The sequence below is a fragment of the Typopeltis vanoorti genome, chromosome 15 (genome assembly GCF_054136105.1).
Source record: "Typopeltis vanoorti isolate ZY-2024b chromosome 15, IOZ_Tvanoo_1.0, whole genome shotgun sequence".
Lineage (NCBI taxonomy): Eukaryota > Metazoa > Arthropoda > Arachnida > Uropygi > Thelyphonidae > Typopeltis > Typopeltis vanoorti.
The window spans coordinates 23072349-23097090 of record NC_143563.1 but is presented as its reverse complement, the minus strand read 5'-3'; the positions used below and the strand labels follow the sequence as shown (position 1 = coordinate 23097090).

At 36.8% G+C, this 24742-nt stretch overlaps 1 protein-coding gene across 4 annotated transcripts in view; it reads left to right on the top strand.

The window, feature by feature from the left end:
- LOC150098495 (alpha-tubulin N-acetyltransferase 1-like) overlaps positions 1-24742 on the top strand; it is a 139970-nt gene that overhangs the window by 78159 nt on the left and 37069 nt on the right. For all 4 annotated transcript variants that reach the window (XM_090405129.1, XM_090405128.1, XM_090405130.1 and 1 more), the window contains one exon: positions 10465-10508. In XM_090405129.1, coding sequence (XP_090261255.1) covers positions 10465-10508 — 44 coding nt within the window. The remainder of the gene's footprint in view (positions 1-10464; positions 10509-24742) is intronic.

Here is a 24742-nt window from a genome sequence, read left to right as displayed (position 1 = left end):
CCATCTAAGCATGGTCTTGACAGCTCCCTCTGGAAAATATCATACTTAGATTTCCTCTGAACATGATTTGCCAGAATTAATGGTAGCAGGATTTTTCAGTAATTGTCAGAGAACCTCCTGTTGCATTACTGCCAGATTCTGTCCCATGTACTATTTAGCAACTAGCCTGCTGAACATCATTTACTGCTATATCGTTGAATGGGGGGAAGCGGATCTGTTACCCCTACAATGTATTTGATCCTTGAAGGGTATCATCCACATGCATGTGAGAAGGAAGGAGGACAGAAACTGGTGTCCTCCTTCCTTCTCACATTTGATCTTCCTTCTGAAGACCAAACACGGCAGTCATTTCTGGCCACTCCAATACACAAGGTGGTGGCATTTTGCTGGATGATGAAAGACATTTACCATTTAGGTGACATGTTTATAAGTATGTTTTAAATTTCCTGTGATAGGTATGTTTGTCAAGAAAGAATGAAGGTTCACGTTATCTGGAGAACTTACTTTACTTTCCGAATCCTGAACACCAATCATATCCTCTCCATCCAAAAAAAACAGCAGCTTGTATCACCTTGTCACTGACCGTCAGAATATCATCTGTGGAGCACACATCGAAATGATTTGGGCAACATGAAAGATGTTTGTCAGTTTGGACGTCTCCGCAGTCACAGCTGTCATCATTTACATAACCCCATTTCATCAGATTACTTCTGCATCTAGACACTCCTACTCTAAGATTGTTCAGAGTCCTCCAGGTGCTGTAGGGGATGATATCCCTTGGTTAGCACTTCCTTACTTATGGGGACTTCTTGAAGTTGAACTGATTCCCTCCATAGAACAAGGCGTCGCTCCTCAGGTTTATGGATCAATTAGTTCTTTGCATAAAACTACGCCTTGATTTGCGTCGAGAAGCCATGATGATATGGCCATACATTGGATGTCTGTCATCTGTCATCTGCTTTTTTCTCTCCATCTCACCGGTCACTTGATGTCCTATGCCTGCTAAGGAATACACCTTGTTGACTGGGGTTGGTCTTAGGCATCCGATTATGATCTTAATGGTATCATTTAAAGCCACATCCACGTGTTTTGCATGGTCGGATGCCTCCGACACTGGGGCAGCGTACCCTGCAGCAAAACATAATGGCAAAGCCGTCGAACGAAGTACCTCTGATTGAGCTCCCCACGTCGTGCCGGTCATTTTTCTTATGATGTTATTTCTTGCAAAGATTTTTCCTTTTAGTTCCTGGCAATGTATCTGATACGACAAGGTATAATCCAGCTTAACTCCAAGATATTTGGGGTTGCTGCAGTGTTCGAGGCGTTTTCCTCTCCAGATAATGTTTAACTGGTGTTTTGCTTCCCTATTGCACAGATGGAAAGCACAAACCTGAGTCTTGTTTGGGTAAGACTTCAGGCAAATCGTCTCATAATAATTGAAGAGTATTTCTAAGGCTTCTGTCAACCTCTTCTCAACTTCTTCAAAACTCCTTGCTTGACTGCATAGAATTGTGTCGTCGGCATAGATAAACCTCCTTACTTGGGTGTGGGTTGGCTGATCATTAGTATAAATATTGTAGAGCATCGGGGCCAATACACTGCCTTGAGGTAAACCATTCTTCTGATTTCTCCATCTGCTCTTCTTTCCTTGCAGAGTTACGTAGAATCGTCAATTCTGGAGCATGGTTTAACTACGTTCATGAGGTGAAAATCTTTTGTTATTTGGTACGGCTTGACCAACAGTTTCTTGCGATTAACAGTGTCATATGCCACTGAAAGATCAATAAAAGCTGCTTCAGTCACAATCTTCTTCTCGTAACCATCTTCACTGTGCTGCATGAGATTCAGAATTCGGTCAAAGCAGGACTTTCCGGGACGGGAACCGGCTTGCTCGGGTATAAGTTTCTCATCAATGTTTGCTGCTATTCTTTCCAGAATCATTCGTTCAAAAGCTTTATACAAGTGGCAGAGGAGAGAAACAGGGCAGAAATTCTTCGACTCTTTCCTCCATAATTTGGGCAACTGTAGAGATTCTATACACTTATTCATCAATTTCACCAGCCATTGAATGGTTGAATGATTACTGGACCGAAACGCTTTATCTGTTCTGTCCGAATGTCATCTGGACTAGCAGTTCTATTCTCCTTCAGGTGACATATAGCTTTTCTTAGTTCTTCTTCGGAGAGCGGAGAGGCTAATGAATTAGTCTCAGCTTCTTTAATGCACGTGAGATTGGTTTTCCATATCTTCTTGTCTGTCCTGCCATTCAATAATAGCTGGTGAGTGATCTAGTTTGGCGTGACCTCTGTTACGTAAACTGGAGTTTTAGTTGGATCGTTACTTACATTTTTCACCAGTTTCTATGCTCGTCTACTGTTCTGTTTCATATCAAAATCCTGCAGCAGCTTCATCCATCTCTTCTTTCTACCATCCGTGAGTTTGTCCAGTTTTTTGCCTACCTCAATTGTGTCTACAGCGAAAGGATTCTCGTCATATCTGATTTTATATTCTTTTAGTTGTTCCGTCTGGTCTTCATTAAGCCCAGCGATGTATTGAGTTCTGCACCCTCGTGGTATATGCCGCCGAGATACTATTTTGATGGTATTCACGAACTCTTCATAGTTACTTGGGTCCGCTTCAAGAGTGTTTACTGTCTGATCGAGTTCCTTAGCAAATCCATCCCATCTTGCTTTTTTAAAATTAAACCATCGCTTAAAAGGTACTATCTCTGGATTGATAACGGCTCTGACTTCACAAGTAACAGGTCTGTGCTGAGTTCTTGGTGTCGGCTCTTCTACTATCTTCATCGCTTGCGCAGCTATTTGTTCACTGATAAAGATGTTGTGTGGATTATAGCCTCTTCTCCACCTTCCACTATTGAATGATGGTCTTAACTTGGGGTCGTGGATCAGCTTCAGTCCTTCTCTCTCAGCCCAATTTTCCAGCTCAGCACTGTTCCTGTCAGTCATTTTGTAGCCCCATGTTAAACTCTGACAATTAAAGTCTCCGAGTATTATTTTAACCTTCTGGGCGTTAATGTTGGCAGGTTCTTTGAAGACAAAATCTTCATTAGGTGGCTTGTATACCGATGTGATTGTGCAGGACTTGATCTCGATGGTTAATATTTCTATATTATTATGGGATGTCATATGTATAGATTTAACATCCAAGTCTGGTTTAGCAAATATAACACTACCGTATTGCTCGTGTGGTCTCTCAGCTACTAATTTCATACCATGAATTTTTGGTCTACTGCTGTTTACCCCTCAATGTGTCTCCTGGATAACTAAAACATCACATTTGCGTGTATCACACATGTCTGCTAATAGAACTTCCTTTTTGGATGACAGTCCTTCAATATTTATTGAAGTCATCTTAAAAGCTAGCCTTGAAGAAGACTGATTTATAGTTCGCATGATTGTTCCGGTAGTTGAAGGATTAGCCGTTGAGTTTCAATTGCCCAGGGTACACCCAATTGTGAATTCTGAGTGATCGCCTTTATATATAACACAATCTTCAAGGAGGCTCCTTCAGTGTACCCCATCTGGAGAAGAGAAATGACTTGTCCAAATTTGAGTGTTGTCAAGACTAGAAGAAAAGTTTTTTTGTTTGTTTGTTTTTAAAGAAATAAGATTGAGTTTACTAGCATTGAACTTAACATAGTTGTCAGAACCCCCATTGAAAAATGGTTGTATACATAATATTCTAGAAGCACAATTTCTGCAGTGCAAGGTTGTCAAATGAGAAAGAGAAGTGCAACATACTCCTGTTAGCAAAACCATGGATTGGATTTGTAGTCAGATGGAGAAGGTTGTTGCAGGTGAAAGAATTGAGCTATGTGGTACTCCTGCATTAGTTGCAAAGTTTGAGGATAAAAATCCATTCACCATCATATGTGACCGAGAGAAAGACTGGAAACCCAGTTGCAGAAGTCAGAATACAGACCATATGATTGGAGCTAACTTAATTTGATTTTGTTTGTCACAGAACCACTTGGAATTCCCAGACTTTTCTCTGGCTATCTAAAGGTGGATGAAATAAGCAAGATCAACAGCAGTGGCAAAATATTCATACTGGTGATAATTTATTTGTTAAAAGGTTTCAAGTAGCACGGAAGATGAGTATTAATGGTTTTCTCCTTACTTCAGAGAGAATGGATGTGAGTTTTTAAAATTGGATGATAATTAGATGGAGAGATTTGTCACCATTTTTTTAGGAATGGATTGAATAATGTGCTAATTCCCAGGTTGCTGAATAGATACCAGTTGAAGAGAATAAAAATGGGACATAGGAGTCAACTCTGCAGCCCAGACTTTCAGGACATCAGAAAAAATACCATCAGCCACAAGACTTTTTTTGGTATTCAGGATGAACACGATTCTTCTGATCTCTTTCTAGTAAAAAATTAAAGAGGGCATTGAATGCTGTGTGTGTGGAATGATAGAAGAACTTTTACCCATATTGTCTATGAAATAATTTGTAGAAAATGAAGTTTTAGGAAGCATTTTTTTTTTTCTGTGGGTAATGATGCAACAGAACCACCTAAGTACAAAAGAGGAAGAAGTTTGAACACAAATTATGGACAATAGCTTTGAGCAGAGACCAGAAAGCATTAGTGCCATTTGGACAGGATGCAAGTTTCCTTCTTTTAGCACTTTCAGCAACAGGGTTTAGTATAAACAGCAAAAGAAAGATAGCGAATCCATCCACAAGAGGTTGATCAACCTATATTACACTGATACCATGGATGAGCAGTATGCATATACTTGGTTCTTCTCTTGTACAGCTTTGGTACTCTTCTAGAACTGAGGCTGTAGATAAGGGATGGGAATTTAAAATGATATGATAAATAAATGTTTTTATAGAATAAGAATTACTTCAGTGATACATTCAGTCCTAATATTTGGATCAGAAGCCCAAAACTGATAATTCAATGAAGGAACCAGAACATAGAATTCACAAAGATCATCTTCCTTCCCCCTTCCCCCCTTAATATTTTTTTAATAATACATTGCGAAAGTAGCTAAATCAGCTCATCAACTCACTTGGTTGTTGAAAAATACCTTGACGAGCAGAGAAAAACAAGTTATTGTACCTCTGTACCGAGCCCTGATAAGACCTCATCTCGACTACTGTGCCCAGATTTGGTCACCTCGGTTCCTTCTTGATGGGGAGGAGGTTGAGAGGATCCAGAGGCGAGTGACTAAGATGATAGCAGGTCTATGGAATGAACCATATGAGAACAGGTTGAAGATTTGTGGGTTGCAGAAACTAGTTGATAGGCGAAAAAGGGGAGATATGATTGAGACATTCAAATTGCTAAAAGGATTCTATAGGATTAATTCAGATGATATTTTTGAGATCAGGACTGGTGGTGGGAGAACTAGGGGACACCCATTGAAGCTGGGCAAGAGCATGGTTAGCAGGGGTGTTAGAGCTGGGTTCTTTACTTTTAGAGTGGTAAATGAGTGGAATAAGCTGCCAGAGTCTGTTGTGGGTGCTATGACAGTGAGCGAGTTCAAGGCAAGGTATGATAGATACTGTGAGAATGTTGAACAGCTGTGTGTGAACATGATGTTTAGGGCCTCCCTCGATGAGTCTAAGGACTCCTGGAGTAGCCCGTGGTAATAATAATAATAATACTTAGGAAGGTCAATAATGAGAAAGTTATCTAGAATGTTCAGAGAGTAGTAGTAGTAGTTAGGGTTATTTGGTATTCTGGTGGACTTGAACGATTTGTGTGATATCATTGATGATAGCAAATGTTTCATCATCTCTATTGAGATCTGTTCATTTGAAAAAAGGAAAGGCAATTGGAGTTGTGAATATTAAAATGAACAAGGAAGATGACCTCACTATCCAGAAAATTGTACTGAAGAAAAATCAACATTTATAGAGAGAAAATCAAAAAAGTTCAGGATGGTTAAGTGGCATTAGAAGAGGCACCAAATGAATCTCATAGAATGACATAGTACATCAGAGTAACATGTGCAAAATGTTGCCTTTGAGACAAACACTCAAAGAGTATGTAATTTTGGAATAATTAAAGTGTGTAGCATTTTGATAAAATGGAAATTTGTGTCATTATTATGAAAGGTAGCTAGCTATGTTTAGCATACCAAATATGGAAGTGAATGCCATTGAAGTAGGAAATAAGACCACTTATATTTGTGAAATAAATCTGGAAGGCTTTGGAAGATTTGCCCCTATGTTCATGTAATCTGTTTCTTTTTTGTTTGACTTGTTTGTTATTTCAGTTGAAATTGGGAATGACATAAAGGTATAAGATCTGAAAATATTGAATTCTTGAAAAATAGCAGATTAATTTGGAGAAAACCTATAGAAAATCTTAGGTGTTGTTTGATTATTCATAACTGTGCTTAATGATATAAACAACACTGAAGAAGAAAAAACAATTAATTAATTTATTGAACTTGTTAATATTTTGCTGATTTTCTAACCAGCATCGTGAGAACAAAAATTACAAATGTGGTGACACTCGGCACTCAATTAGAATATTATGGAAACAGTTCTGTTTGTAACTGAAAAAGAAAAAAAAAAAACTAATGTCCTAACAAGGCACCCTCTAGGGATCAGATAACTGCACAGTTAATTTGGAAAAGTTCATGCTAATGTGGTCTTAGATTGGCTCCCAGATCCTTGGCAAATTAATACAACCATACTTGTGAGGTTATGGAAGTGCCTCATATCTGATGCCAATTCTAAAAATAGTCTCTCAGATCTGTAGTGACCTCTGTAGCACAGCCATCTTCTTCACATTTAATTCCATGTGAAGGAATATCCAGAGCATGCTCCATCAGTCCCGACATTACACACAGATTACTGCAGATGTAGTTCTTGTGTTTTTCAAGGCAGATGTTAATAGATTTACCAGTCTGTCCATAGTCAGCCAAACTTCAGGCACATGGAATTTATCTCCAGGATGCACAAGAGGATAAAGTTGATCTTTAGCAGAAAATGGATGAAAGTAGCTAGGTGAATGTGTGGTTTGAAGGTGGAGATTTGCATAAAACTTAAGTATTTTCGGATATACGTAGAACATAAGAGTTAGGAATAGTTTTATTGTGATCTTGTGTATTCATAGTAGGAGGGGTGGTGGAAGCATCCAGTTTGGCTATGGCAGGTGATGGTGAGATTGAAGGAAATAATCAAGTTCTTAATTTCAGTTTAAAGGGAAAACTGCAGTCTTTTATAGAAGCTGTTGTGTTGGCTGAGGTAGGTGCATTAGGCTTAAGTGCTGGGTGGACAACATGTTTGGAGGTTTAATGGAGTATTGACAACATTAGGAAAGGATTAAAAACTAATTTTAAAGCTTTCAATATTTCGTCTCAGTCACTGAGACATCTTCAGGAAGTACAAATAACACTTGTAACACACACAAAGACAAAGCAATACTTAATGAAACACTTGGGTGACTCTAAAATCCTATCTAGGTAGTCTGCCTTCTGTAGGCATTTGTAAGCAGTGTAGGATGTAAACGTGGAACTCTGGAACTTCTAGGATTACATCCTAGGCTGCCTACAAACATCCATAGAGGGCACACCACCTAGATAGGACTTTAGCATCACCCACATGTTTCATTAAGTATTGTGCATGTGTGTGTGTTATAAGTGTTATTTGTACTCCCTGAAGATGTTGCAGTGACTGAGACAAATATTGGAAGCATTAAAATTAGTTTTTAATCCTTTCCTAGTGCTGTCAATACTCAAGTTAACCTTCAACATGAAGGGTAAGGTAGGGGAGGGATTAATGGCATTCTTTTTTCAGAATTTCCCTCCAGTACAGAAGTAAGTACCTTAGGATCTGTGCTTTGATTTATGCTCTTCCTGTACACAAATAACCTTCACTATCCATAGTGATGTTGATGACAGTACGTTGCATTCCCCTTTCTCATTGGACAGACCTTGTCACACTCAAATGTCCCAAGCTACATGATTCTCCATACCAAATGTCTTAAATACTGACTTCCTTAGGCATGGTGAGGACAGCCTTGTCAATTTGAGTGCTACCAAAATGTAGTCTTATCTTATATCCCATAAGGAAGAACTCACTTCACTTCCTCCTGGATAATACTCAAATCTTCAAACATGAGAGACAGTGTCGCATCTCTCTCACATAGAAATTTCACTCGCTTTCGCATAGATATTTTGTTTCTGCCATATGTGTCTTCTATAGATATTTTTCCTGAACAATGTTTTTCCAAACTGGCTACCACCATTCTTCCATTTTCTTTAAGACTGTAAACACATGATCAACTGCTGGTCAACATCCATTTGTTATTGAGCTTCCAAACATAATGAACCAATTTTCTGTTCTCCTCTTCCATCTACCATTGTTCTTTACAATAGTCTCATGCTACTTATATGGTAATAAACAACACTGGTAGGTGAATTAGGGATCTCTGAAGGAAAAAGCATTGTTTGTTTGCTTTTATCAGAAACTTGGGCTTTTCATCCCATGTACAGGATATAGGTGGGAGATAGATTTCATCACCCAGTGGGAGACCACCACACTGCTTATTGGAGGCCTGAAGTGGCTTGGAAAAATTCCATGTTTGGTGTCTAAAGTAGTGTTTCTGGACTTAGTAAAAATAAATAAATAAAAATGCAAAAAAAGTATATAAAATCAATAAAAACAGAAAAAAAATCCTTAACCAACCCACAGTACAAATGTACTATAGGTTAACAAATAAATCTTTCATGCATAGAAACCACAAAAAAAAAAAAAATTATATATATATATATATATATATATATATTATATATCAGCCAGAGTATATACACAATTTACAGACAGAAAATACTCAGTGGGCTGCAGATTTTGTAGTGTAAACAACTGCATGTGGAGTGCCTGCCCTCCTGTTATAAGTCCTTGAATTCCTTGGAGTTGTCACATATATAATAATAATAATTATTATTATTTATTATATTCGATTTTTTTAATGCGAATCCCACACCTGAAAAGTTGTAAACCTTGCATGTATGGGATGTGGTAGATTAGTACAGTAGGCTAAAGGTTCTTCTCCACTAATACCATTTTAGCCCTATCTAACTTTTGGAGGTCGAGGAGCAGTCAGTCTCCACCCTTAGAGATTATTCACCCCAAACTATCATTGATTTTTAAACAGCATTCTGTGAACAATAGACTGCTTCCTCCACCTCATTTCTAACCTATACACAGTATATTATGGTCTGAAACAGTGTAGGTTATGCACTCTTGAGGTGCAGGATTAAAAACCTCCAGTTTCCAAGAGAAAAAACCTTGCTTGCCTTTGCCAGAGATCATCTAACTTGGGAACTAGTCAAAGAAAGGTTTTAAAGAAGTTCCTCTAGTCACTAACTAGAATCAAACTTTAAATTAAAGATCCCAAGAAATTATATACTTCATTTAATCCTTTATTCTAGTGTAAGCAAACAAAGTTTGCGTCTGAAATATTTTCAGGATTAGGGCAACTCGTGGTAAAATCGTACTACGTGGTATAGTCAGAAGTCATGCCACCTTTACCATGGTTGTCCCAGTCCTGAAAATGCATCAGGTGCAAACTTTGTTTGCTTACACTTGAATAAAGGATTAAACCAAGTATATAATTTCCTGGTATCTTTAATTTATACTACAACCAAGTGAAAAAAACTTCCAACAACCTTTCTCTAATCCAGAGTAATTTAATGATAAGGCGTGACACCTTTTGGCAACTGGTATATGAAAATATGACTTCTGCATTGCTTCGATCTTAGTATCACCTCTGGGTCTGGCTCCTACTGAAAAGACCTCAATAAAGGTTGAAACCAGTCTGAGTAGTGACCCTTCCCATAATGCATAGCATTATACCAGGAGATGTGCTTTGCATTATGGGATACTAAGGCAAGTGATGTGAAGTCATACCACCTTTACCACGATTTGTCCAGTCCTGAAAATACTTCAGGTGCAAACTTTGTTTGCTTACACTTGTATAAAGGATTAAACCAAGTATAAATTTCTTGGTATCTTTAATTTATAGTATAACCAAGTGAAATAACTTCCAACAAAGAATCAAACTTAATATGCTCTTTCTTCAAACGGCCTAGCACTATGGATGCAAATACCATTTCCTTTGAGAAATGACATTTGCTATGGCTACATGACCATTTGAACTAAGGGTTATATATGGAAATTGTGCTGTGGAAACTAAACATGAAACTTTTTCAAGCCACATCAGGTCTCCAATAAGCAGTAGTGTAAGAGCTCCAGACTATTCATCACCCACCTATTCACAAACATGCACGCCTGCTTGAACTCACAGCCTGTTGGTTGGAGAGCAGAAGTATTATCTACTCAGTGAACTAGATCAGCATCAGTGGTTAATTATAGTCTTTATAATAAATAAATATTTAGTCTGATTTTTTTCAGATATGAAAATGTCTATCTTATTAGATATGATATAAAACATTGTTTTTAATTTTTCAGACAATGAAGAACAAAGACATAAAAATAATCAACAAACTAATGAAGTAAGTAATGCTTTTTGGTGGGTTGTAAATGTTAAAAATATTTCTTTCTATAAGCTTTAGTAACCACATAGTTAAGCATTTTACATGATCGCTTGAGGTTCAGTACCTAGCTATGCCTTCTGCTGCGATAGCTTATTATAAGCTGCTGTTAGCTTGTAAGAACCAAGTGTTTGCTTGAAGCACAAACTTTGTTTGCTTACATTTAGATAAAAGATTAAGCTAGAATATAATTTTTTGTCCGCGCGGTCAGCCTAGTGGTTATGCGCTTCGCAACCATATGCCTGGGGAAGGAGTGTCCTAAGTTCGATTCCCGTCGGTGACGTGAGGAGCTGAAGGATCTTCCTCAGCCATAGCCAAGTTAGCCAGTCTTGGGCGTGGACAGCAGGGTTTTTTCCCCAGTTCATTCTGGGGGTTTTCATCCCACAAAGCAGGCAAACTGGCCTTGAGAACTCAACACTACAGGACATAGGATACACCGGGGCATAAGGCTGACCACCTTATCCTGTAAACGGAGTGAGGTCCAATGATCAATAGACCCTCGACACCGCAAGGTAAAAGAGGGTATAAGGAAGATGAAGATGATATAATTTTTTGTCAAGTTTAATTTATATTTTAACCAAGTAAAAATACTTTCTACAACTATCTGTAATCCAGAGTATTTTAATAATAAGGTGATACACCTGTTCACCACTTGTATATGAGAAATGTATGAGTTCTGCATTACTTCAACCTTGGTATCGATGAGAGGCTTGGATTTTGATGAGATTAGATGTGCTATTTTAGATTGAGTCTGATTAGATTTCATACAAGGCTTTTTGAGTATTTCACATTGCACTGGCACTGACACAGTTTATTCCTGCTGTCTCCCCCTTTGCACGAAACATGCAAGAGGGCTGATGGCCGTGTAGGCCCCCACCTGCTATGAGGACTAGTGGTGGATGTATGATACTTTAGGGAGGTAGGATTTCACTCCGTGGCCAAGTGAGTTCTTGACACTCATTTAATAGGACGCTACAAGTTTAAATATTGCTAGTAGACCACCTTGGTCTACAAGTATTTTTTGCTGGCAGGCCACTAGCCCTACAGGATTATATTGGTAAGCCAATAGCCTTACTTCACTCCAAAGACTCCCACATTCTTTACTGCTCTCAAACATTTTCAGCCAGCAGAAAATCCTGCCCCGATATGGAAAATATCAAGGAGCAAATATGGATCCTTAATAAGGAGCAGTCCCTAGAGGTACTGAAGTTCATAATGGACAAGCGTGAATCGAACTGACTGAGTTTTATAAAGCAGTATACACTCAAGCTAATGACCAGGTTGGAGAGGAGGAGGAGGTAACACAAGGAGAAATCATTACTGTTCTGTCACCAAAATTCCCCTGTCAAAACAACTCACAAGGGGAGCATTCTAACAAAAGATGCAGAACTACAGAGGACCAGATGGATGAAGACTCACCAACACCGGATATCCTGAGGAAGACTGAAAAGGTTTCCCCCTGTTATATTAAGGATAAAGACAAATGGACCATTGTCTCATCAGCCTTTAGGTAACATAACATCTCATATTCCTGGGCTAAAAACCAAGATGAAGGAATCAAAATACAGCCAGCCTCAGTAATTGATTATAGACAAATGACAAAACTAATGGATAACAAAAGTCTTCCTTACCACACATTTGCTTTACTCAGCAAAATGAATCTGAAGGTGGTACTTCGTAGTTCACCTCTGAAGAAATCACTGCTGACCTTATGAGTCAGGGCCTGATCCCAAAGGGAGCAGGATGCTCAGGTCAGGTAAACAGCCTCACTGGTGCTGGTAGAGATTGACAAGACGCAGAAACAGATATATGAACTGATTGCTATCTGTGGCCTCAGAATTTCTACTGAGCCGCTAAGGAAATTGTCATCAGCTGGGCAGTGCCATAGGTGCCAAAGGTTTGGCCATGCCCAAAAACTATGCAAGGCCAATTTCAGGTGTTTAAAATGCGGTGAGAGCCACCAGACCATCATATGCACCAAACCAAGATCCATGCCAGCTAAATGCGCCAACTCTGGAGGACCTCACCCTGCCAACTACAAGGGGTGCATTGCACACCCAAAGAACTGCGGGTCAACAAAAGCTACCCTTCCACCACCCCACAGCGACACTCAAGGCAGCCATGCAGGTTGCCCCCCCCCCCGGTCCAAACAATCTCCAGTCCAACAACTCAGGAAGGAAAACAAGCTGCAGCAATGCCCAAAACTTATGCCGAGGCCGCACGAACTAAAGCTACTCCATTCCATGAACAAATAAGCTCTAATCTAACATCAGTATTAACTGCCTCACTAGCTACTGTGTTACAAGAATTCAGCATGACAAATCCTTCACCATCCTCCATGAAAAGATTCCTACAAGGTCCCCATGCAATTTTGACAGCCCTCAATAATGAATGAAAGAAAATATAAGCCTAACTCTCTCGTCATCACTGCATGGAACGCAAATGGACTGAGCAACAAAATCCTGGAACTGCAAGAGTTCATTCACAGATACAATCCTGATATAATCTTAGTAAATGAAGCACATCTCAGGCCAGCTAATAACTAAATTACAGAGCTACATATTGTACAAAACAGACAGACTCACCACCAGTGGAGGAGATACAGCCATATACATTAAAAAACTATCTAAGCCACAACATCCTGACCAATCTGCAGTCCAAGAACCTAGAGATAACAGCCATAGAAGTTCATACAAACAATGCTGGCAGTATCAAAATCTATGCTGTATACAATTCATCCAGCATTCCATTACTACTATCGGACTTGGATTCCATTCTCGGCTCCACAATCAATGACAACGTATTCTAAACCATTACTTAATGCAAAACTATTATTATAGCTGGACCCACAGAGCCCGTCCATCACATCTCAGATGTACTCGATATCGCCATTCTCAGAAACATCAGATACCAATATCAACTGGAAACATTAAATGAGTTATCTTCTGATCACAATCCCATTCTGCTTAAGCTCGGTACACAAGAGCAATTCTCTCCTCCACACTCCTTTATATCTTAGGGCAAGTTCTCCAGAACTCTCCCAGATCACATCGGCCCAGTACTTATTATCCATAATAAAGAGGAAATGGACATAGCCATAAACAAACCTTACCAGCGAAATCAAAAAAGCAATAGCATCAGTCATGCAAACCAGTCTTTCACCCTAGCGGCCAGATCCCTGAGAAAATTATGGACTTAATCAGATTAAAAAACAAAGCCAGAAAGAGGTACCATAATACAAGGGCCCCACAAGATAAAACATCTCTGAATAATCTAAATAGACAAGTCCGTGAAGCTCTGCAAAAACATCTAAACCAAGATTGGGAAACCAAACTGACTAATCTAAACCCAGAAGACCACTCCATCTGGAAATTCTTGAGAACCCTCTGCACTAAGAGCCAACCTATACCCCTAATAAGGCCAAGAAAGGATTTGCTCACACAGATAAAGAAAAAGCTGAAGCTCTAATTGACAGCTTGGAAACTCAATGTAACCCCTCTTATGAAAATCTGAACATCAATCTTATATACAAGCTTCACCGCCGAGTCAAGCAGGTCTTAAAAACAACAAAAGGATAACTCAGAACCTATCACACCCACTTCTCCAGCAGAAGTTAAGAAATATCATAACCCATCTGAATAACAACAAAGCTTGAGGTCCAGGTGAAATCAGATCCAAGCATTTTCCCATAACTTAGAAGACAGCAGATATCATGCTAATCAAAAAGATTGGAAAGCACTCTCAACTCCCAGAAAGCTACAGACCTATCAGTCTTCTACCAGCCTTGGAAAGGTTGTGGAAAAAGTCGTCCTAACAAGGCTTCAATCAGCAACTGAAAAATTAGGCGTTATTCTGAATGAGCAGTTCAGATTCAGAAAAAAATCATAACACTATACCACAAATACACCAACTGGTCGAATATATCATAAAAGGTTTCAATTGGAATCTCCACACAGTTGTGGTCTTTATGGATGCTGTGAAGGCTTTTGATAAGGTGTGGCATCAGGGTCTTCTCTACAAACTGATCAAATTTATTTTCCACTTAATTTAATAAAAATAATTGACACATACCTCAAAGACAGATACATGCAGGTCAAAGTAAATGAAACCGTATCAACCAGATGCAGGATCCTAGCAGGTGTGCCGCAGGCAGCACCGGCCCGAGCAAATTTGTGAGTGTGGGAAAGATTTTTTTTTCCGCCCTTCGGTCGAAATTGTATACGTATATATAAAAAATTTATATATATACAGGGTGTTCGGGATAAATTTGACAGTTTTGTAAGGAAAAAGAAAATCTTCTTTGTATCTATTAAATTTAATGAATTGACAAAAAAACATTACAGGCAGAGTTAATTACAATACTATCAACAAGATTTACTCAAAATAACCACCATTAGCATCGATCACAGCTTCAATTCTGCTTCGGAACCTCGAACAAGCTGATGCTACAGTCTCCCTGGGAAGGGCCGCAAAAACTGTTTTAATTTTATCCATTAACTGGGCTTTTGTATTACTGGAAGTGCGATTGGTGTCTTTTTCAACTGTGCCCCATACAAAATAATCCATGGGGTTAAGGTCTGGGGAGTTTGGAGGCCAAACATTTGGACTGGTGAAGTCGTAGAAATTTTCAGACAACCATTTTTGACTTTTCCCACAGGTGTGGCAAGGGGCCGAATCCTGCTGCCATACATACGGCCTACCATTGGCTACCCTTGTTATTCAGGGCTTGACTACAGTTAGCAACTCCACGAACAAAGCCCGAATTCCAATGCCAGGGTTCTTCAACACCTGTTCCTGCAGATTTGCGAGGAATTCTGCTGTACGAACGCAATCAGATCGTCTGCTAGGGATCTTTCTTCTTGCTACATCCTCGTAGTCACCATTGCAAGTCTCTAGTTCATGCCTGATTGTTTTTACTGTATTCAGGGAGCATTGGGCAGCAGTCATAATATCCTTATTTTGATGGCGGGCACGAATCATCATGATACAAGTTATTCTTTTCCATGATTCAGGTGGGTTCCAGCTATCCATCCTTTCTGACATCTTGTATATGAATGAAGAAGGGTCCAAACTTTTAAATGAAGAGAAGTGTGTGTTAATACATGTAACTTACGGAAAAATATAATTAATTATAAATATGTCAAATTTATCCCGAACACCCTGTATGTAATTAATTTTTTAACTTGGGGATACTGTATATTAGGGTTACTAAGTAATTTTATAGGCTTGGTTATTTAACTCCTAATCCCAAGTATGCAAACAATTAAGTTTACGCCAGAAACATAGTTCAAGTCTAAAGATGGTACAACACCAGGGCACCTCTTTATAAAGGTGGGTAAAGCTCTGATCACTATTCTTAGTATTTTCCCATAACGTAAAGCACATCTCACTAAAAGATGTATACTGCAATACATTATGGGTGGGGTCACTACCCCACTGAGGAGACCTCAAAAAAGGTTGAAACCGGTCTGGGTAGTGACCCCACCCATAATGTATTGCAGTATACCTCTTTTAGTGAGATGTGCTTTACATTATGGGAAAATACTAAGATTAGTGATCAGAGCTTCACCCACCTTTACAAAAGCGTTGCCTTGGTGTTGCACCATCTTTAGACTTGAACTGTGTTTCAGGCGCAAACTTAATTGTTTGCATGCTTGGGATTAGGAGTTAAATAACCAAGCTTATAAAATTACTTGGCAACCATAATATATAATATATATAGTGAATAAATAAATAATACTAATAAATAAATAAAATATTTTTGTCATCATCATCAAATTTCTGCCATATACCCTCAAGGGGGTGTACAGGATATGATAGTACTACATGAAAAATTTACATCATTACTAACTTCCTATCTACAATTTTCCTCCAAATCACTCTATTACCTGTCAAAACTCCAACATTATCAGATCTTATGTTTCTATCATCTAAGGCACTTTGTACAGTATCAATCCACCTATATTTTGGTCTTCCTCTGGGTCGTTTTCCTGCCAACCTGGCAGAGAACACTTGTTTTGCTAATCTTTACTTGCCCATTCTGTATAAGTGACCATACCACCTGAGATTAGCTCTGCTAATGCATTCCTGGATGCTGACAATGTCAAGTTCTTTCCTAATATTCTCGTTTTTAATATGATATTGCCATTGGTGCCATCTGTTCACGCCTCTAATCTTTCTCAGGACTCTCATATCTGCGGTCTCTAGTCTTTGGTCAAGTGTTTTACTTCTGACCCAGCTCTCAGATCCATAAGTTAAAACTGGTTTGAACAATGTCTTGTATACAGCTAATTTAGTGTTCTGACTAATTTCTCTCTTATTCCATATGAATTTATTCAATTGACTTCCTACCATACCAGCTTTGTTAATTCTGTTGTCTATTTCCATATTTAATTTACCATCTTCACTAAAAATCGTGCCTAAGTAGCTGAAATGTTTTACTTGTTCCACAGGCTCTCCATTCACAACACAGTTCCCATTTTCAATGATTCTGCCAATTTTCATTGTCTTTGTCTTTTTATTGCTGACCTTCATACCATATCTATTACACAGTTATTCAATTTAGTCAGAGAATCTTGCAGACTTGTAGCAGATATATTTAGAAGTATAATATCGTCTGCATAAAGCAAAGAGCTGACATTAACATCTCCAATTTTGATATCATGTTTAATACCACTTTCCTTCATAATCGATCCATAGATAATGAATAACAGAGGGGATAATGTACATCCTTGTCTCACACCAGATTTAACATTAAACCATCTTCCTGTACTTCCTTCAATTCTAACTGCTGACTTGCAACTCAAATAAAGACTAAGTATTGCTTGACATAATGCCACATTGACACCATATAACTGTAACGTATTGAATAGCTTCTCTCTTGGCATCTTGTCATATGCCTTTTCCAAATCGACAAAACTTAAATACAGATCTTTGTTATATTCCATGATTTCTCCACTATTTGTCGTAAAGTGAAGATCTGATCCTGACAGCCTCTATTTGACCTGAATCCAGGTTGTTCTTCACCAAGCTTTTCTTCCACAATTCTTCTCAACCGTTTCTCAAGTATACTTGCATATATCTTAACCAGGAACACTCAATAGGGATATACCTCTGTAATTCTCACATTCAGTTTTATATTCCTTTTTATATATAGGTACTATGAGGGCTCTACTCCAATCATTGGGAATTCGTCCCTCTGTCCAGGCATTCTGAACTATGCAGTGCAGCAACTGTAAAACTTTTATACCACCATACTTCAGCATTTCTTGTTGATTATCATCTACTCCTGCTGCCTTTCCACATTTTAAGCCTTTGATGGCTTTTTCTACTTCAAGTATGGATATGTATTCCTGACTCTATGCCTGTTAAGTGTTTTTTACCACTGTGCTATCACTGCTTGTTTCATTTAGCAATTTCTCGAAGTAATTACTCCATACTTCAAGGATATCTTTTTCTCCCGTTTTCATGTCACCTTTATCATCTCTAATTCCTTTTACGGTACTCTATCCTTCATTTCTAAGCTTCTTCAATAACCTCAAAAATATTTTGCCACCTTCTTGATATTTATTTTCTATGTTCTTGCCAAAGTCCTCCCATGACTTTTGTTTAGCTAGTTTTACACAGTGTTTAGCTTTCTTACATTTGTCTCTGTATTTTCTAAGAGCACAAGCTGATTTATTTGCCAGGAACTTTTGATATGCTTTCTTCTTTTCCTTCACTGCCTCTTTAATTTCCTGTGTCCACCATGGAGTTCTGATTTTTCTGTCCTTGCAGACAACCTCACCACATGCCTCTCTGGCTGAATCAATCAAGGTTTTCTTCAAGGCTTGCCACTGAATCTCTAAAGTTTGGTTCCTGTTCTCAAAACTCTTTCATTTTTTCTTCAATAATCTTTGTGTATTTTAGTCTACAGTTCACATCTGAGAGCTGTTCAACTTTTATTCGCTTTAAAACTTTCTTACATGTTATTCTTTTCAATATGAAATTCAATTTTATCCTGCTTAAGGCTAAATAGATGATCACTTCCAATTTCAAATCCTCTGTACACTCTGGTGAACTGCACAACAAAACATCACTATCAACAATAATGTAGTCAATGAGACTTTTCTTATTTCTTGCCTCTTTTCTCCCCATGTGAATTTGTGCACATTTTTATGTTGGAGCATCGTGTTAGTAATAACCAGTCCATGTCCTGAGCAGAAATCCAACAAATATTTGCCATTATTATTAGCTTTGCTCTTTTCTCCAAATTTTCCCAATATATTTTTGTAAGCCTGACAATCATTTCCTTCTCTGCTATTTAGATCCCAACAAGGACCAACTTTTCCTTTTTCATTGTGTCAGATGCTTTCTCTAAAGCATTAAAAAATTCCTCCACTTCTACCTTACTAGAACCTTCTGTGGGATCATAGGCACAAATAAGTCTCATTGTCCAGTTCCCCATTCTGATATTTGCCCATATCACTACTCGAGACTGCCTACCATTCAAGAAGATGAGCCTCGTATTTAGTGTTGAATATAATGACCCTTGATTGTCATTGCCTGAATATAACATTTTGTATTTATTGCTCAGAAAGATCTCACCAGTTTTTGTCTTTTTGTTTCAGTCACCCCTATTATGACGATCTGGTACTTATCTAATTTCTCAGCTAGCTCCATTTCTTTGCCATTCAGGCTTCTTATGTTGATAGTACCGATCTTTAACTCTGGTGATGTTGAGTTGGGGTATTTGTTCAGATTTGTTCCAGTGGCTGACTTTTCGCTCTTCACCCTGGTTCCCTGGTGAAAACAATGGGGGGGGGCCTTGTTTAACCGGGCGACGTCCCAGCCGGTATGAAAAATTTGTCATGTTGTACCATCATTTTATAATTTGGTCGGCTAAATCCCAAATTGCCAGCCCATCCTGGCCCGTTCAGTATCCAAGTAGATACCCAAATCAAAGTATCCAAGTAGATGCCCAAATCACCATCTTGTGGTGCACCACGAGAAGGTGAGGATTGGACATTAGGTCAGAAGCCCTGGTCAGTTCTCCACATTCCTGTAAAGGCGATGTGGATGTCTCCTCTCAGTTATATAGCTTTGACCCTTAAGCACCCCAAATATTTTTGTTTATTATATAATGAGACATAATTTTAACACAATTTATAAATACTACATAAATCACGTTAAATATGACAAAACAAATATGAAAAAATGTAAATCAAGAATTAACAGTTTTATTATTTAAAAAAATAAACCTTTCTAGCTTTAATTTCGGCAAAAGACTTTACTACTTCTTCGAGATCTAATGTCTCAGCTATATCATTTTCAATAGATAAAGTGGCTAAGCCATCTAATCTCTCTTGGGACATTGTGGACCTCAAATAATTTTTAATAAGTCTTAATTTAGAAAAACTGTACTTGCAACTGTAGTTGGAATTGTTAAAAGAATTTGTAGTGATGTGTACACATTAGGAAAATGACTTATGCAGTTATTTGCACAAATATAATTTAATACTTCTTTGGGAGAATAATTATTTGATATCCTCCGAGACAATATCTTTAATTCATCTAATAAATCTATTGCTGAAATATCTTCTTGATCGCCATCAGACAGAACAGTTTCTAAGTCGAAACAAGCTTTTTTTACTGTATCATTATTAAATTTTAAGTTACCAATGTTAAAGAGAAACCCAAAAATTGATTCATATTTATTTAGCGGTTCAAATCTCTCAGTAATTGATGTTATTACTGAATCAAGAATTACATTTAAAAAATTAATTTGAAACTTTCGCTCAAAATTAGTAATTGATTCGTCAGGACATTCATAATCAAATTGAGTTTTTACATGTTGAGTTCATGTGCTGTCGTTAGTTGGGAAATCAGCATTTAACCCAATATTTAGAGCAAAGTTATGGGCTTGGTGCTTAACTTTCAAAAAATTATTTTCCCTTCTGTATGACATCAAGAATTTTTTCGTGACATCTAATGATTTCAAGGCTTCCATAATATTGCAAGAGATATTTTGCATTTGTTTGCTAGATGCATTGACTTCAATTAGAATGTCATACCAAATAAATGTGCCAAATATAAACTTGAAAGAATTAATTTTTTTTGCTAATGAACTAGCTTCCAATTTTGTTTTAATGCCTTGTTGCCCAATTAAGCTGTCATCTTCCGTGATGAAAATTAAAGCTTCGTGTATTTCTTTTACTTGATTTCGTATTGCTTTTACAGCTTCAGCGCGACTTTCCCATCTCGTTGTGTATAAAGATTTTAAAGTAAAATTTTGGGTGTGGTTTAGAAGAACTTCCCATCGATGACTTGATGATTAAAAGAAATTATAGATGGACTGAATAATGTTAAAAAATAAAACCTTATCTACATTCCAGCATGCTGCATCGCTCAATACCAAGTTCAAGGAATGTGTACAACATGGAACAAAAAATGCTCTAGGATTTTTGTTCCTTAAAAGTGCTTGTATACCCCTGCATTCTTCCCCTTCATATTTGACTCGTTGTCATATCCCTGACCACGGATATTTTGAATATTTAAGTTTTTTTCGTTTTGTGTACGTTTCCCTAAATAATGAACGTGAATTTCATTGTTTTTTATGCGTTCTACATGTTTTTGTAATACGCTGTCAAATTCAGCAAATAATTCAATCAGTTTCAAAAATTTTCCATTATTATTTGTATATGGAGTATCTGAACTTCCTCTGAATGCAATGTTTTCTTTTGCAAGAAATTTAATAACCGATATTATGCGTTTTAAAACGTGTCCAGTGTTCTCGTTCTTTTTTGAGTAATTTCTTAGCTGATGGTGATCAATTGTAGTTTCATTTTTTAAATGCTCTTCCAAATCAATCCATTTTTCAAAATTATTAAAATGTTCTTGAGATTTTTCGAGAAAGAACTTGGGACATATGTTTCCAATCGTTATTTCCTTCCGAAATTAAGTTCATAGTTCGAATATTAGAAAATAATTTGCAGCAGAAACAAAAAAACTCAAAAAATGTATTTTGTTTCTGCTGCTACATTTTTTGAACTTGAGTAAATTAACCAAGATCTTTTAATGGTTTCTCCGTTACTCAAAATCCTATTATAATGCGATATATATTATTACTTCTATTATGTTCATCGTGTGGGAAAAAAGTCTCTTTTGATTCAACAAGAGGACCTCATTTTACTAATATATCAATTATTGAATTGGACAAGTTTGGCCATAAAGCTGGATCATCAAAAAACTCATAATTTAATGTTGAGGTATTTGTATTTGAAGTCGAAGCTATTAGATGCTTCTCAAGAGCCTGATTGTCATCTAAACACAAATTCGAATTTTCAGACTCGTTGTCAGTGGGAGATTCCACAGGAACATCGCTTTCACTGACTCTTGTTTCTGATCATTTTAAAAATTTCTGCAATTGATTTTCTTGCCGAACTCGAATAACTTCTCGTTCTGCTCGTCTTTTTCTGTATTGATGACCAGAAAGGGTTTTCATTTTGTTTCTCTGGTCTGCCATTTTTGTCTGTTTCTGAAATCATAAAAAGCTTTATTTTTTTTTCATAAAGTATGGGCCCAAAACAAAGTAAAAATTTAGAATTGAATTGTCATTTGCCAAGTCTAGCCCCTTTACAAAATAATTTTTATCCGATTTTACTGCATTAAGAAAACAAATAAATTAGTAAAATAAAATTGAAAATTACCTTCTTTAATATTAACATAAAACTCAATATAGTAATCAGTGGGCACAATTTCAAATATATGCAAAGTTCGTAAAATAACAAGTTAAAAACAACATGGCTATAGCTACAAAGAAAATGAAATGAATAATTTATTTAAAAAATCATTACTAAGATAAATCACATATTTAACTTAAATAAAATTTAAATAAATACGAGGTAACAAAATTCATTCAGCAAACTAATAATATAATACACATTAATACAGGGAGAGCGAACTGGCATGTAAGAGAACTTTGCAGATATGTGAAAGATTTATAATAATAATAATAATTATTATTATAAAAACCTTCATTGGAGATCTACTATTATACATATAGCTTATCATACCGGGCCTTAAATATATTTACTGTCTCTGCACTCACCACGCTCTCGAGCAGTGTATTCCAATCACTCACCACTCTCCACACAAAAAACCTGCTCCTGACTCCCTTTGTGTGAGCAAGGTGAGCACACCTTGCTCACACAAATTCCAAATCTCCTTATATCGCTTGTTGCTTTCTTTACTTGCTCTTCCTTTTCTTTTTTCCTGTTGAGAAAAGTAGCTTCCGATAACTTTTTCTCTTTCAAATTACTGATCTAAATGACAATAAATTTCCTATAGATAAATTATTCTATTTCTATTAATTATTAATTTTGAGTTAATTTATTAATTTTTAAGAGTTTTAAAACAATTAAATCTTATTTTAAAAAATCGATTTAAAACAATTGCCTTCTACAGATTTTTACTATAAATACTTAATTTATACAATAATTTGAAAATTTGATAATTAAAGGTTAACTATAATTATTGAGGACAATGTAAAATCTAAAGTATGCTGCCACGAGCGATTTTGGCATTTTAGCAGAATGCACCTTTGATTAATATGTTTATAATTTATAAATTATCTTTAAAATTTTATTTGTCTATCAAAAATAAGTACACAATTAAAAACAAAGTCAAAAATTGTCTGAAGTCACTTAAACACAGAATACACAATACACTCAATATGTTTTGCATTCAAAATTGAAATGACGCTGAAAAAAATGTAATATGACGTTTATTAGTATGTTATTGTTATTATATTATATGTAATATAATAATAATAAAAAAATGACGCTGTTTTGTCTATCCAAATTTGAAGCAGAATTTAAGAAAACGAACAGCGTAATATACACTAAATATTTGGATAGATCAGTGTTTCTGAAACTTCAGATATCTGTGTACCCCTTCTTTAATTTTCATTATTACCAAGTACCTTATCAAAATAATAATAATAAATAAAAATATATTTCATTGTAAATGTCTGTGTTATTTGAATTTAGATGTACATTTAAACAAAAAAAATATGATTTATTTTTAATAGAACAAAATTTATAAAGATACTAAACGTTTTTACTTAATATAAATAGTTTATCATCAATGAGAGGAGTGAAATTGCTTATTTCTATATCTGTTATATTGCTCTCTTTTGTGCGTTTTATAAATTCAGTATTTAAATCATGATCCATACTTGAGAATTTGAAAGCTAAAAAAAATTACCGTATTTACTCGAGTATAACTCGCACTTTTTTCCCAAAATTAAAGCTAAAAAATCGTGGTAAAAGATTAAAGCTAAAAAAAATGCAGGAAAAAAAATTGAAAATGGGTATGACTTACCAAGAAACTTCTATTCTCCATCACTTCTTCTGTCCTCGAGAGCAGTTCCTTGTGCACAACGTCAAAATTATCTACCCAAATAGAGACATCTTCTTTCTCATTATATCAAGCAAAAATTAGTAATTTACTTGAGATATGTAATGAACAATCCTTGACAAATTACTAATGAGAAGTGAAAGATGTGCGCGATTGTAGGCCAATAGAGAAAAAGCAGCTATTAAGAAGTGCATATGATTGGTGTGGTGTTAACAAAAGATCGTGCAACCCAAACAAAAAGCAATAATTGAATGGAAATGCTAATTCTCTTAAACCGATTTCCATAATATCTGAAATTTATTCACTATATGTTTCTTAGTTTTAACACGTTCATGTCAGGGTAGTGTCAAGCAAACTTATGGATCTGAGAGCTGGGTCAGAAGTAAAACACTTGACCAAAGACTAGAGACTGCAGATATGAGAGTTCTGAGAAAGATCAGAGGCGTGAACAGATGGCATCAATGGCAATAAGAAAAAAATCAAATCAGCTAACGCCTATGTTGTTCCCATATAGGGAGTAGGCAGGGCCGTTTACCCTATCTAACTTTTGGAGACTGAGTGGGCAGTTCAATATCGGCACTAGCTTGCCGCCATCTCGTGGTCTCTAACCCTAACACAATATTTTTAATGTCTGAAAATAGTGTGGGTTCTACAGTCGATTTTCTTGAGTTTACGAGACGAAAAACCCGAGTTTCCGGGAGAAAAACCCGCTAGCCCGTGCCAGAGATCGACTAACTTGGGAACAGGCTGAAAAAAGGCTTAGAAAAAGTTCCTCTAGTCAATGACTAGATTTGAAC